At 48.2% G+C, this 12,510-nt stretch overlaps 1 protein-coding gene across 9 annotated transcripts in view; it reads left to right on the forward strand.

The window, feature by feature from the left end:
- The window catches only part of FAM193B (family with sequence similarity 193 member B), a 31,541-nt gene that overhangs the window by 11,039 nt on the left and 7,992 nt on the right, over window positions 1–12,510 (forward strand). For 5 of the 9 annotated variants that reach the window (XM_030326505.1, XM_030326551.1, XM_030326535.1 and 2 more), the window contains 5 exons: window positions 3,399–3,641; window positions 4,445–4,673; window positions 5,910–6,297; window positions 8,340–8,541; window positions 9,461–9,700. In XM_030326505.1, coding sequence (XP_030182365.1) covers window positions 3,399–3,641; window positions 4,445–4,673; window positions 5,910–6,297; window positions 8,340–8,541; window positions 9,461–9,700 — 1,302 coding nt within the window. Of the gene's footprint in view, window positions 1–2,135; window positions 2,238–3,398; window positions 3,642–4,444; window positions 4,674–5,909; window positions 6,298–8,339; window positions 8,542–9,460; window positions 9,701–12,510 lie in introns of those variants that run through there. The other 4 variants (XM_030326562.1, XM_030326514.1, XM_030326521.1 and 1 more) reach the window with 4 other exon arrangements.

The following is a 12,510-nucleotide window of genomic DNA, read 5'->3' on the forward strand; positions in this document are numbered from 1 at the left end:
GGACCAGTTTGGCTCTAGGGAGAGCCACATTATTCCATAAGTGAGGCCATCTGATTGTAATCCCCAAGGAATGTGATCTTTCACTCTTGCATGCTTGAGATTGGAACCATTCAGATGAAGGTCCAGGGTAGGGGGATGGCCTTTCTCTGTGAGAAGCAATAATTTCAGAATTTCAAGCAATGTCTCACTAAGCTATATTGCCATAGTGACATCTAATAAATATGAGTTAGCCACTATGTGCCCAGCTGATCCTATGCCCTTTGGTACATTGTAAGAGATCCAGACAAGAATTATACCTGATGCTTGCCTTCTAGGAGCACATTCTAGTAGAAGGGACAGAAAATGCAGGTAAATAAATTAAGTGGAAGGCACAGATGCTGTAACCAAGGCATAATGTGCTATGGAGATATGGAGAGGAGAGGTAAATTATGACAGGAACCCTCTGGGAAAGACTGGATGAAGTTGGATTTAAGCTCTGCCCAACTACTTATTGATAAACTTGGGAAGGAAGGGGATTTAAAACAGAAGATCCCCTTTAGCAAAGGCACAAGGTAGAGGTAGGAGAGTATAGAAAGTATTTGGGGAACTTAAAGAATGACTTCATGGGGTAGAGGGCAGAGATTAAGATGTCTAAAAGTCACCTTGAATTCACTGCACATTAGAGATGCTTGTATTAAAAAGCAGAGTGACATATTTTCTGTGTTTTTCAAGCTTAGGCCTGATTTTAAATGTTTCCCATCACTCCCATCGTGTTCATAATTAGTACCATATGTTGAGCAATGTATTATGGGCCTGGCACTGGAGTAGGTGCTTTATCCATTTTAGTATATGTGCTGCCAAAGTGAGCATGGTGCTTTGTCCATTTAATATTCACACCCAACCCTACAAGTTAGGACTTAATCCCGTTTTACAGATGAAGAAACAGAGAGTAGGACTTGCCCAACATCATACAGCTGGTAAGTGCTGGAGGCCCAAGATTAGTGCCAAAAACCAGTGTTATTTCCACTACACCCAGTGCCTCCCACAAGTACTTTGGCACTAAGTATAGTCACACTGATCACGTGTTTAACTTACAAAAATTCTGTATTTGCTTTTAAAAGGAAAAAAACCACTTATTGAACATTGCGCATATATGTTATACATTTGAATTCTTGGTTGCGCCAGAACTATATATACTATACTTCACAATGCATACAAAGAATTTCAGAATAATTTTACTCATAGATTTTCCTCTTATGTAGTAACTTTAGAACCTAATACCCAAATGAAATGAAACTCTGTTGTAGTAAAATGACATGTCCTGGTGTTTTCCATAAGAATATGGATGGTCACCATCAGTACAGGAAAAGGGACTTGGGTGTTGACCTCACCTGCTCCCTCTGGAGTTACTATGGCACCTTATAGATAGCTAAGAAAATTTTCCTGGGGATACTTCTCAGAAAGGCCTCCTTTGCCTTAACTTCTCAGAATACCATCCTCCTCCATCAGACTCCCACCCTTTCCATAAGATGCTCACCACCAGTGGGTTAGAAGCTATATCCTTATGCAGGTACAGTTAAGCAGTTGCCTTGTCCACTGAAATGTGCCTTTGACAGAAACCTTTTAGGTAGTATCTCACATGAGTTCCACATATAAGATTTCTCTTTCTCTGGTACTCTTTTCGAAGGTCTTTGTACTGCCCCAAATGTTTCATTATGCTTCTGGTACTACTATTTGGTTCCTTTTTTTTTTTTTTTTTTCCTCCTAGAAACCAGAGACCCAGGTCAGTGTAATTGTAACATTACAGGTTTAAGGATACCCTGATGCCAATTTATTGTGAGAAAGTGATTTTATTCGAGAAAGATGATGGCATTTATTTTCTTGGTAGGATGAGGATGATACCCTTATTCCTTTGCTTAGGCCTCTGCAAACACCTGTTACCTAGTGGTGGGTAAGTTTGGAAGGTATATCAGTTAATATAACTATTGCATGTAATAAACCACCCCAAAACTTAGTGGCTTAAAACAACACCATTTATTATTTCTCATGAGTCTCTGGGTTGACTGGGTATTTCTGCCAATTGGGTTGGCTTGACTGATCTCAGCTGGGCTCACTCATGTTATCAGATCCACTGGCCAGTCAGCTAGGAAGACTCAGATTTCTCCACGTGTCTCTCAACATCCCTCCAGCAGCTAGCCCAGTCATGCTCTCATGGGAGGCAGAGGTGCAAGAGCGAGCAAGCCCAGCCATGCAAAGAAGCAAGTAGAAATGCATACATACTTTTAAGCTTATGCTGGCAGCAAATTTGCTAACATCCCATTGGCCAAAGAAAGTGACATGATGAAGTGTCAGAGAGAGAGGGTTCTACAAAGTTGCAGAATAGCCCTGGAAGCAGTGGCATTGGTATAGTGGTGAGCAAAGCTGCCTTCCAAAGTTGCAGGATATAGGAAAGCCATTAATTGGGGTCATTAAATACAATCGGGTTCCCAATCATACCCCTCAATGTGACATAAAACCTATAGACTTATATTTCTATGTCATTTGTCCTAGAAGGAAAAAAGAAAGTCCAAATAATAATTACTGTATATTGGGTCTATGCTTTGAGCATGCACAGGGCTAGGCACTTTCCCTGTTTATACACTGAGTCTCACAACAACTCTGCAAGGTAGGTAGGAAATCAGAGCTCGGGAAGTTGAATAACTTGCTCAAGGTCACCCAGCTAATGTGTGCTCAGGGGGGAGGCATTAGAATGTGTGTCAGTCTGACCCACAAAGCCCAGATTCTTTTCACCATACCTCACTACCTCTCAGAACGCCAGGGTCTGCCTTACCCTTTCTCCAACTCAGTTTTTTATTGAATTAATGCTTTCTGACTAGCTGTGCAAAACCCCGCCTCCAAAATTCTGCTGTGATCCTAATGGAATTGTGCAGCTTTCAGGAAACCCTGATATTCTCCCAAACTGAGCATTAACTGAGAGCATCCCCCACCCCCAGATGGGAATTGGTCTATGGACTACACAGACAGCCTAAGAATGGAGGGCTCTCCCAGACATACCAGAGAAGGAAGAGGACCTTCCTTTAATCTTCAAGATTTGGAGACATCAGGGCATTGGAGCATGAGCTTTGAAGTCAACCTCACTGGGACTCAACTCCTAATTCAGCCATTCACTGGCTCTAAGACCTTGAGCAACTTACTTAACTTCTTGAAATTGTTTCTTCGTCTTTAAAAAAAAAAAAAAAAAAAAATGGAAATAACACCTAGTCTGCAGAGCTATCACTAGGACTAAAATTATGTAGTGCCTAATAAAGTGCCTAACCCAGTGCCTGGCACATAATAAGTGAAGGTATTAGTTTTGTTGATATTATTTCTAAGCAAAACCTTTCCCCTCCTGGGAAACCCTGTTTCTGTCTATTGGACAGGTTCCCCCCACATCCACCCAGTCTGTGCAGACTTGCTGCCTACTATGTCATCGGGAACGCAAAGGCTGGGAAGAAGGCCCTTCCCAAAATGGACTGGTGTTGCAGGGTGAGAAGCTGCCCCCTGACTTCATGCCAAAGCTCGTCAAGAATCTCCTAGGCGAGATGCCTCTATGGGTCTGCCAGAGTTGCCGAAAGAGCATGGAGGAAGATGAAAGGCAGACAGGTCGAGAACATGCAGTGGCGGTACGTAACAGCTGAGGAGGGGTCCCTGAATGCAGGAGGGCTGCCTGCCCAGAGAGATCAGGCTGTTGAGCTGTTCCTTCCCTGTTCTCTCAGGTGCTCTCCAGCAGACCCTGCGCCCGAGCACTTAGGGGCTGCGGGTTGGGTTCACAATTGGGGCAAGAACAGAGAGGCTTCAGGGAGCCCCCTTGCCCCTGAGGAGGGTCTCTGCAGTGTGAGGGCCAGCTTGTAGGTACTGGTCGAGGGAGATCCTGCCCCTTCCATGTCACCGTGCTGCCTTCAGCTCTGTGGCAGCTTGAAAGCCAACCAGTATGATACAGAGAGCAAAGACTGGTTTGAGGATCTACCATGTGCCTCAGTTAGAAGGCCTCCAAGATGCCCAAGAGCCATCTAACTGGCATCTCCTGAATCACAGCAGTCAGACTTGCCTCATTTCTCATTCATTCCCCTCCAGCCCCTTTCTTTTCCCCAGGGTCATGTCCGTTTCAGGACTTTTGACTTAAAGTCCCTTCCTTTCCTTGGCAGCTATCAGGACTCCCCAAAGGCCCACAGTTGACAGGCAGTCTGTATCCCTACCAGAGTCTCTGTCACCAGTATCCACACACTTCACTTTATCGGGAGCACCTCGGCCTCTCCCAACAAAGGCCTGATCCACGTTGGCCCTTTCACCTGGGGTTGTGGGACTTGGGCTTTGACCATGGCACAGGACCTGGAGGAGGAGGTGCTCCTGGGTAAGCTAAGGCCACAGAGGGTCAGCTCTGATGTTTGCTGTTTTACCATGAGCTTTTTTCTTCCCCCTTCTCCAGATCTCCTTGTCACACACATCCTGCAAATCACAGTCTTGTGGGGGTGACTCTCATTCCTCTTCGTCCTCCTCTTCATCGTCCTCGTCCTCCTCCTCCTGCCATGGGAACTCAGGGGACTGGGATCCCAGCTCCTTCCTGTCAGCACATAAGCTCTCGGGCCTCTGGAACTCTCCGCACTCCAGTGGGGCCGTGCCGGGTAGCTCACTCGGGAGTCCTCCTACCATCCCTGGTGAGTCTCCGAGCTCGGGAGAGAGCCAGGCCACATAAATGTAGAGAGCTATTTTCCTGTCCACTTTATTAAACAAATCAGGAGGCCAGTTATTAAAAGAAGTAAAAGGAGCTATTCTAATGGAAGCAGGGGGTACCTAGCCCTTGACTGTCTCCGTGGCACCCCTTTCCCCACAACCCTGAAGTAGAAAAATAACTGTCGTTGGCTGCGATAGCTTTCCCATCAGATTCAGGAGGGGGCATGGTGAACACTGGCTGAACAGAAAGTGGAGTCTGGGAGTATCCTTAGGGAATTAGGACTACAGTCACCTAATACCTGAACCCTGCAGCAGCACAGAGGTCCTGAGTGCTTTTGTCTTCCCAGACCTCTTTTTCTCCACCTAAAGAACAGATATAAAAGCACTGCACTTCTATCAACAAGAAGTTGGTGCAAGCTGCCAGGATTATTAGCCAACTTCACAGATATATAAGCCTTCTTTAGATCCTGAGATAACCCTTAGAGACCCAAAGAAAAGGTCTTGGGTTATTGAGGTATGATATAAATACTAATTATTGTCTGCTACTAAATTGAGGGCCTGAAATTGGTGTAACACCATATGTTAATTATACTGGAATTAACATAAAAGATAATAATAACAAAATTAAGGGCCTGAGTTCTCTAGAGGGGTGCTGCTCCCGGAATTGTGAGAGATGAGTAGAATTCCACTTATTTTAATGCATAAGTGAAAGTGAATCCTCAAAGCCTTTTCCCACTTCTCTGAAATCTAGAGACACCTGAGAGTCTGGTACACCCTGGCTGCCTCAGTCCTCATGGCCCAGAGGCAGAGCTTTGGCCTGCTGCTCCACTGGCTTCTGTAGACCCTTCCCTGGGCCTGAGGAATACCTATGAACAAACAATCCTAGAGAGGCCCCGAGAGACAGAACACATATCCCCTGTTTGTGCCACAGCAGAGGTGCTAGGACCTTCTGTGGGGCGGGCATTCCTGGTGCCTTCTCTCTCAGGTCTGGGCTCCTTGAGCCTGTCTACCCAAGTTGCTGCCTGCAAGGAAAAACTCTCCAGTCCGAGGCACTGTTAGACTTTCCCAAAAGCTCACAGGGTCCACTGTGCTGAGAGGCTATCCCCAGACAGGTTCCCTCTGGTCATAGTAAGCAGGATGTTGTAGCAGTGAGCCCTTGGGCTTTCCTTCCCAGGGTCTTGGCTCTCACTCTGACCCCTTTCTTCCCCATCCGTCCACAGGTGAGGTTTTCTCTCTCTCGGAGCACCACCGGCACTCAGACCTCACTGCTCCACCTAACAGCCCCACTGGCCACCACCCCCAGCCCGCGTCGCCGATCCCATCTCACCCCGGGTCCTTTGGCTCACCACCCCATCCACACCTGCCACCTGCTACCCCAGCAGCGCCTTTCCCTGCCCAAGCTTCAGAATGCCCTGTTGCCGCTGCTGCCGCCCCACACACCCCAGGGGCATGCCAGACTCCCCACCTGCCCTCTACCAGCATGCCGCTCCTGAAGATGCCTCCACCATTCTCAGGGTGCAGCCACCCCTGTAGTGGGCACTGCGGCGGGCACTGCAGCGGGCCTCTCCTCCCACCTCCCAGCTCTCAGCAGCTCCCTAGCACTCACAGGTAAGTGAGTGGCACAAAGGGTATACTCCCTGCTACCTTCGACTTTGAGTTCTGAGAGACTTCACAGAGCATACTTTTGGGGTAGAAATTGAATGATAGATTCTATGTCTTTTGTATCATTTTTACAACCCTAAAAGAAGTAACTGTTGTCTTTTAAAAACTTGGAAAAGTTCAGGGTGTCTAACGAAGAAAAAATTTCCTCAAAACCTAAAGATAAACCTTTAACACTGGTATATTTTCTTCCTGATGTCTCTGTATATAAATTAGGTCTCTGTTTATATATTTTTGTGTAGTTATTTTTTTTAACATTATAGATCATTTCCCCAGTTAAAATTCTTCAGAAAAGTTTCCAGTGGTCTCAAAATGTCTTCTTGCATAGCAGTAGCATAATTCATAAATTATTTTATCATTCCCCTATTCCTGGACATTTGGGTATTTCTAGTTTTTAACCATTAAAAACAAGGCTGTAATAAACATTCTTGTACCCAAATCTGTGTTTGAGTCAGGAATTATGGCCTTAAGGATTCCCTAAAGTAATTCTAAGTACTGAAGAAGTTTATATTAACATGTATGTGAAAGATAAAATTCTTTGTGGAGGAGAAAGGTACGTATTTTTGTATTAGAAATCAGAGCTGTGTTTATTATGCATTTGAATTTTCTCATTCTAAAATCCCACCACCCCAATGCCACCACTTTTAGCAGTTTTCCCTACAGGTCTTACCCACACAGTGGTGGTGGTATCTATACAGTTCACAGTTTTTTGTTGTCCTCTTTCACATAGCATTCATTGTGTGGTTCCTATGTGGTCTTCTGGGTCTCAGCTGAAGGGTGGAGAATATTCTCCATAGTGCACTTCCCTGTTCTCTAGTTGCTAATGATTTAAATCATTCCAGTATTTTAACATTGTAAATAATGTCTCTAAAGATGTCTTTGCCTAAAGCTGTTTCCCTCTTTTGGGGTTTTCTCCTTGGAAAAGGTCCCTCAGAATGAAAAAAGTTCTCCGTTTAAAAGATGTCAGAAGGTCTTTTTTGAGAAGGGTTCCTAATACATATTGAAAAATTGCTTTCCAAAAGTCTCTCCAAATTTATGTAACCACCAATATTAGGGTGCTAGCTTCTTCATATTCTCAGGAGCATGGGTTATTTTAATTTTGCTAATGTAGGTGAAGAATGGTTATTTTGGATTAAGCTTCTCTGAGCACCACTGATAATGGTTCCTGCCCCTCTTCTACCCCTTGCACAACAGACTGCCCTGGGAGCCAAGCTTTCTCACTGCTCCTTGCCCTGCCCTTTCTCCTGGCTCCCACCATCCCAGCCTCACCCCATGTCCCCAGCCCTAGGGCATTCCAGCTTCTGATGGCCAGGCCAGGGCTCTTGTTCTTCTGGCTCCAGTTTTGGGACTTTGTGGGCCAGTGTCTTTTTCTTATCCTGGAAAAATAGTCTATGTTACGTGATGCCCCCAGTGCTTCCTGAAGTCCAGAGACAGAGCAGTACAGTGGGAGAGCATGAGCTTTGCACACAGGCAGGCACAGGCTGAGCCCTAGCCTCTCCTTGGGCAAAGCAGTTAAGCACTCTGACCCTTAGTTACCTCCACTGCAAGTTACCTCCACTGCAACATCTATTTTGCAGGACCTGGGAGATGCTTAGAATATGCTAAATATAGTACGTGTCCCAAACAGTACAGTAGCTCTTAGAGTCTTGGCCCACAAGGCACATTGACTTTCCCAGATTTAAGGCCCCACAGCTAAGACAGCTCCACCCACTGGTGCAGATTTGGTCTAAGGACCTAAAGGGTAAAAGGAAATTGACCCTGTTGACCTCCTTTGGATGCTGCAGGAGAGCCATCAGCTCACAGCCCACAGGGTGATGGCCCTGTTTTTGTGAGAGGCACTGATAACAATCTGACTGCTTCGGCCTTTGTGGGATGAGGCACATGAAGGGTAGTTGGGATGGCAATGGTGAGAATGCTTCCCCGGGCTCCTGCTGCAGCCTGCTCCTTCCATGCCCTCCCTCATCTGTGGGCTTATCTTTCTCCCCCATCAGCAGAGACCCTGGGTGTAAAGGGCACAAGTTTACACACAGTGGCCTGGCCTGCCAGCTTCCCCAGCCCTGCGAGGCAGATGAGGGCCTGGGTGAGGAAGAGGACAGCAGCTCAGAGCGCAGCTCCTGCACCTCATCCTCCACTCACCAGAGAGATGGAAAGTTCTGTGACTGCTGCTACTGTGAGTTCTTCGGCCACAATGCGGTGAGTGAGCCTGCCCAGGCCAGAGAGGGCTGAGGGCCAGTTAAGGTGAGCCAAAGGAGCACCCTACTCTCCCCAGAGTTCCCCTTGCTCAGGGGGATTATAACCACACTGGAACCTTCTGAGTTCTTGCAGCCTGTGTCCACTCACTTAACCCTTACAGCACATTTGTGAGGTAGGGATTTTTCAACACTTTGCTCCCTTTGCTCTTTTCCTGGTTTCTCCTTAAGATTGACTTTTTTTCCGTAGGCAAAAGGAAAGGAAATGGTAGAGAGAAAGCTATGTTTCTGATGAGTATGTATATGTGTGTAATCACAGAGAAGTGAACAACACTTGTACGTGATGAAGGCAGAGTGGAAGCAAAGGCTCTCAGTCCTCCAAGTGTGAGAGACTGCGAGGGATAGGCCATAAGCACAGGCGGCACCAGGAAGAAGGTTCAGGGCAGAGTATGTGCTATCTGTACAGAGAGCGAAAACAGTTCAGAAGTCTGAAAGTGCAGAGCAAAGGGCCGCCGGCTAGGGGAGAGCAGTTGAGGACAGAAGAAATGAAAGTAATCACATTGTTAGTCACTTTTGAGCTAGGGGTTATTATTCTCATTTCAAAGATGACAAAATCGAGGCACACAAAGACTAAGTGACCTGCCCAAGGTCATACAGCTTCCGAGTGACAAAGCCCGGGCTCAAACCTGCTTTCCTGGCTCCCAAGTCAGTGGGCTCACAATGCTGTTGCATACCTCCCACTCCCTCCGCCCACCGCTGCCTTAGCTCTGGGCCTGGCCGAGGCTGAAGCCACTTGGCCTTTGTGGCTGTGGTAGAAAGAACAGTTGTCTCGCTTCTCACCACATGTTCGGTGCCAGCGGGTGGGAGTGCTCCGGGCTTCCCGGGCCCAGGGTGTGTAACGTCAGCACCTCCCCCTCCCCCAGCCACCCGCTGCCCCGACGAGTCGGAATTATACAGAGATCCGAGAGAAGCTCCGCTCGAGGCTGACCAGGCGGAAAGAGGAGCTGCCCGTGAAGGGGGGCACCCTGGGCGGGATCCCTGGGGAGCCCGCCGTGGACCACCGAGATGTGGATGAGCTGCTGGAATTCATCAACAGCACGGAGCCCAAAGTCCCCAACAGCGCCAGGGCCGCCAAGCGGGCCCGGCACAAGCTGAAAAAGAAGGTGGGTGTGGGGGGGAGCCTAGCTGTACCACCTCTCCTCCCTAAGGAATCCCTTGCCCCAATCCCCCAAGACTTCAGGGGCACAAATAGTGCTGGCTGCCAGAAGCCTTAGCACAGCTCACTGCTATGGGAAGGTCTGTATGAGTTTGGGAGGCATAAGGGTCAGGGAGCCTGGGGCCAATGATTGGAGAAAAGACGAGTCCTGGCCTCAGAAACTGCTGGATTCCTCAAAGCACAAGAATTGCTTCAGTCAGTCAGTCATGTATTCATTCAGCAAACACTTCTACAAATACTGGGAGCCAAAGCATGACGCAGTTAAGTTCTCTCCCTGGAGAAGCTCGGTCCAGTGGAGAGACTGACACAAAATTGGACGAGCACATTAGCAAGTGTCAAGCACTGGGATAAGGGAACCCCCTCCCCCCATCTTGCCTGGGCACGCTGGAAATGGCTTACCAAGAGGCTGACTTGAAAGCTGAGTTGTAGGGAGTGAGTTCAGATTCCTTAGGAGAGTTCTGGCAGCAGGCATAGCACATCCACAGCAGTTTGGTGTAACCAGAGCTCAAATAGAGCAGAGGCAGGACAGCTAGTAGAGGTGAGAAAGGGCCTCATAGGCCCTGCTAAAGAGCTTTGACTTGATCCTATAGCTGAGGGGAGTCCCTGCAGGACTTTTATCAAAGGATGCGCTAGGTCAGATCTTTATTCCACTCTGACTGTGTGGCAATATGGAAGGTAGCCTGGAGGGTTGACACTCCAGGAAGGAATATCAAGGGCCAGGGGAGAGCTGAATGATGCTGGGGCTAGAGCAAGGGAAGCAGACATGACCAGCTTTGGTAATCTGATTGTAGAACAGAGATGAAGGAGTCAGGATTTCTCCCGGGTGTTTGCTTGGATGACTGACAGGATGGTGTGCCCTCCATTCACTGAACGAGGATGAGATTGGCAGAAGACAGGAAATTCAGTTGGGGCACGTTGACTTGGAGATTCTCAGGAGAATCACCACCTCCAAGTGGAGATGGAGGTGTGGGACTGGGAGTTTCCAGCTTGGAGGTGTAATTGAAGCCATGGGAAGGACCCAGCCATGGTCTGGGTGAGCTCCTCAGAGGGCTGAGGAGAGAACCCAGTGAGCTATTTCTGGGCAGCCCTGCTCCCAGGCGAGCCCCAGGGCTTGACGGCCCGTCCCCTGCTGCCTCATTACCTCTTCACCTGCCCACCCCCAGCTGTGTCTGCACAGTGCCACACTCGGGAGCCCAGCAGCCGAAGAGTTGGGTTTGACAACCAGCTTGCTCCAGGTCCTGGGTGGTCAAACGGCCCTGGTGCTCTGGAAAGCAGCAGTTCTACATCTTTTTCCAGCCCAAAGGACAAACCAGGACCCTTTCCCTGCAGCCTGAAGTAGTGAGCCAAGAGGTTCCACCGCTGCCTTCAGAAAATGGTCAGCACTTTCTTTCTCCCATCCAGTGTTGCCTGGCCAGAAGTGTCTAGTGGGCAACAGCAGTCTCTTTAGCCTTCCCTAGCCGCTTAAGGCAGTGGTTTCCAGTTAGGTCCCAGCGAGCACACCTTGAAGTTCATAGGCCTGCGTGCTTTCCGTAAATCTGTGCTCATACATCCCTACCCCTTTGCTGGTAACGCCAGTAACAGTCTCTTTTCTCCCCTCCTTTTCCTTCCAACAACTTCCTTCCAAGCTCAGACTTCAGGTAACTCCTGCTACTGTACTACCACTCTACCTTGCATGTCTCCCTTAGCTGCCATTTATCACCCTCTATTCACTCATTCAGAAACTTGCTGCACAGCTACTGTCTGCCCAGCCCAGTCTAGAGGCCAGAATACAACATAGCACCAGGCAGTTGCAAGGTCATGTGATAGGGAGTCATGGTCATTATCTGTTTATACATCAGCCTCCTCTCCAGTGTCCTTCCTCTCCCTCAGACTTAACCACAGTCTGGCTGTCCATCACAAACACAGCTTCCCCTGGGAGCCGTCCAGTGGAGACTGCTCATTCTCTCCCACCTCAGGAGACCAATAAAGCTAAGTGTCTTTCTGCTCCCTTATATCATTTGCAGACCCATGACTGTCTGTCCCTCATGTACTAACCCCTACTCCTTTGAAACTGACCCTGGCTCTGTCATCTGCAACCTTTCAGCCACTCCTATTCGTCCATTAAAGGCTGTCACCTGCCCCTTCCTCCACTACCCAGGCCATAGAGATCCCCTGACCATCATTGACTCACTGTCTTACCAATACTCTCAATTCCTTGCCCTGTTGCCCTTACATTACACCCACTCAGAAAAATTGCAGCCCTGGGTTTGACCCCTACCTGCCTCTCCCCTTTTGTAATTCAAGGAAAGCTCTAGATCAGATCTGTCTGTGACACCAGAGCCCCTTGGTCTCCTGCTTGCTTGAGCCCTCACATTGCCCAACAGGCATAGCTCCCTGATCTACGCTCTTCATCATTTCTGTCTACCACAGCTTCTTTGTCAGACCTCCAGATTCTTCTCAAACCTCCAGGCTTTCCCCACCTAGCCTTTCTTTTTTGTTAGATGACCTCACTTCCTGTTTCAGCAAGGGAAAAAAGCCAGCAGACAGGCACTCTCTCAGCATCTTACACTCCACCTGCAGACTTGTTGTCATGAGGGAAGAGTTTACCCCTTCTCCTGCCTAAGGCCTTACAGTCCTTTCCTGCCTCCTCAGTCTAACCTCAGCTTCCTGCTCTGGCTTTGGTCTCTCCTCTGGGCTGTCTCCCAGTGTTTCACTATGCCCAGTACTCTCTCTTTTGAAAGCAAATTGTGCCTTGAGGGTACAGCCTCCCTCCCTCCC

This window comes from Lynx canadensis, chromosome A1 (assembly GCF_007474595.2).
Source record: "Lynx canadensis isolate LIC74 chromosome A1, mLynCan4.pri.v2, whole genome shotgun sequence".
Taxonomy (NCBI): domain Eukaryota; kingdom Metazoa; phylum Chordata; class Mammalia; order Carnivora; family Felidae; genus Lynx; species Lynx canadensis.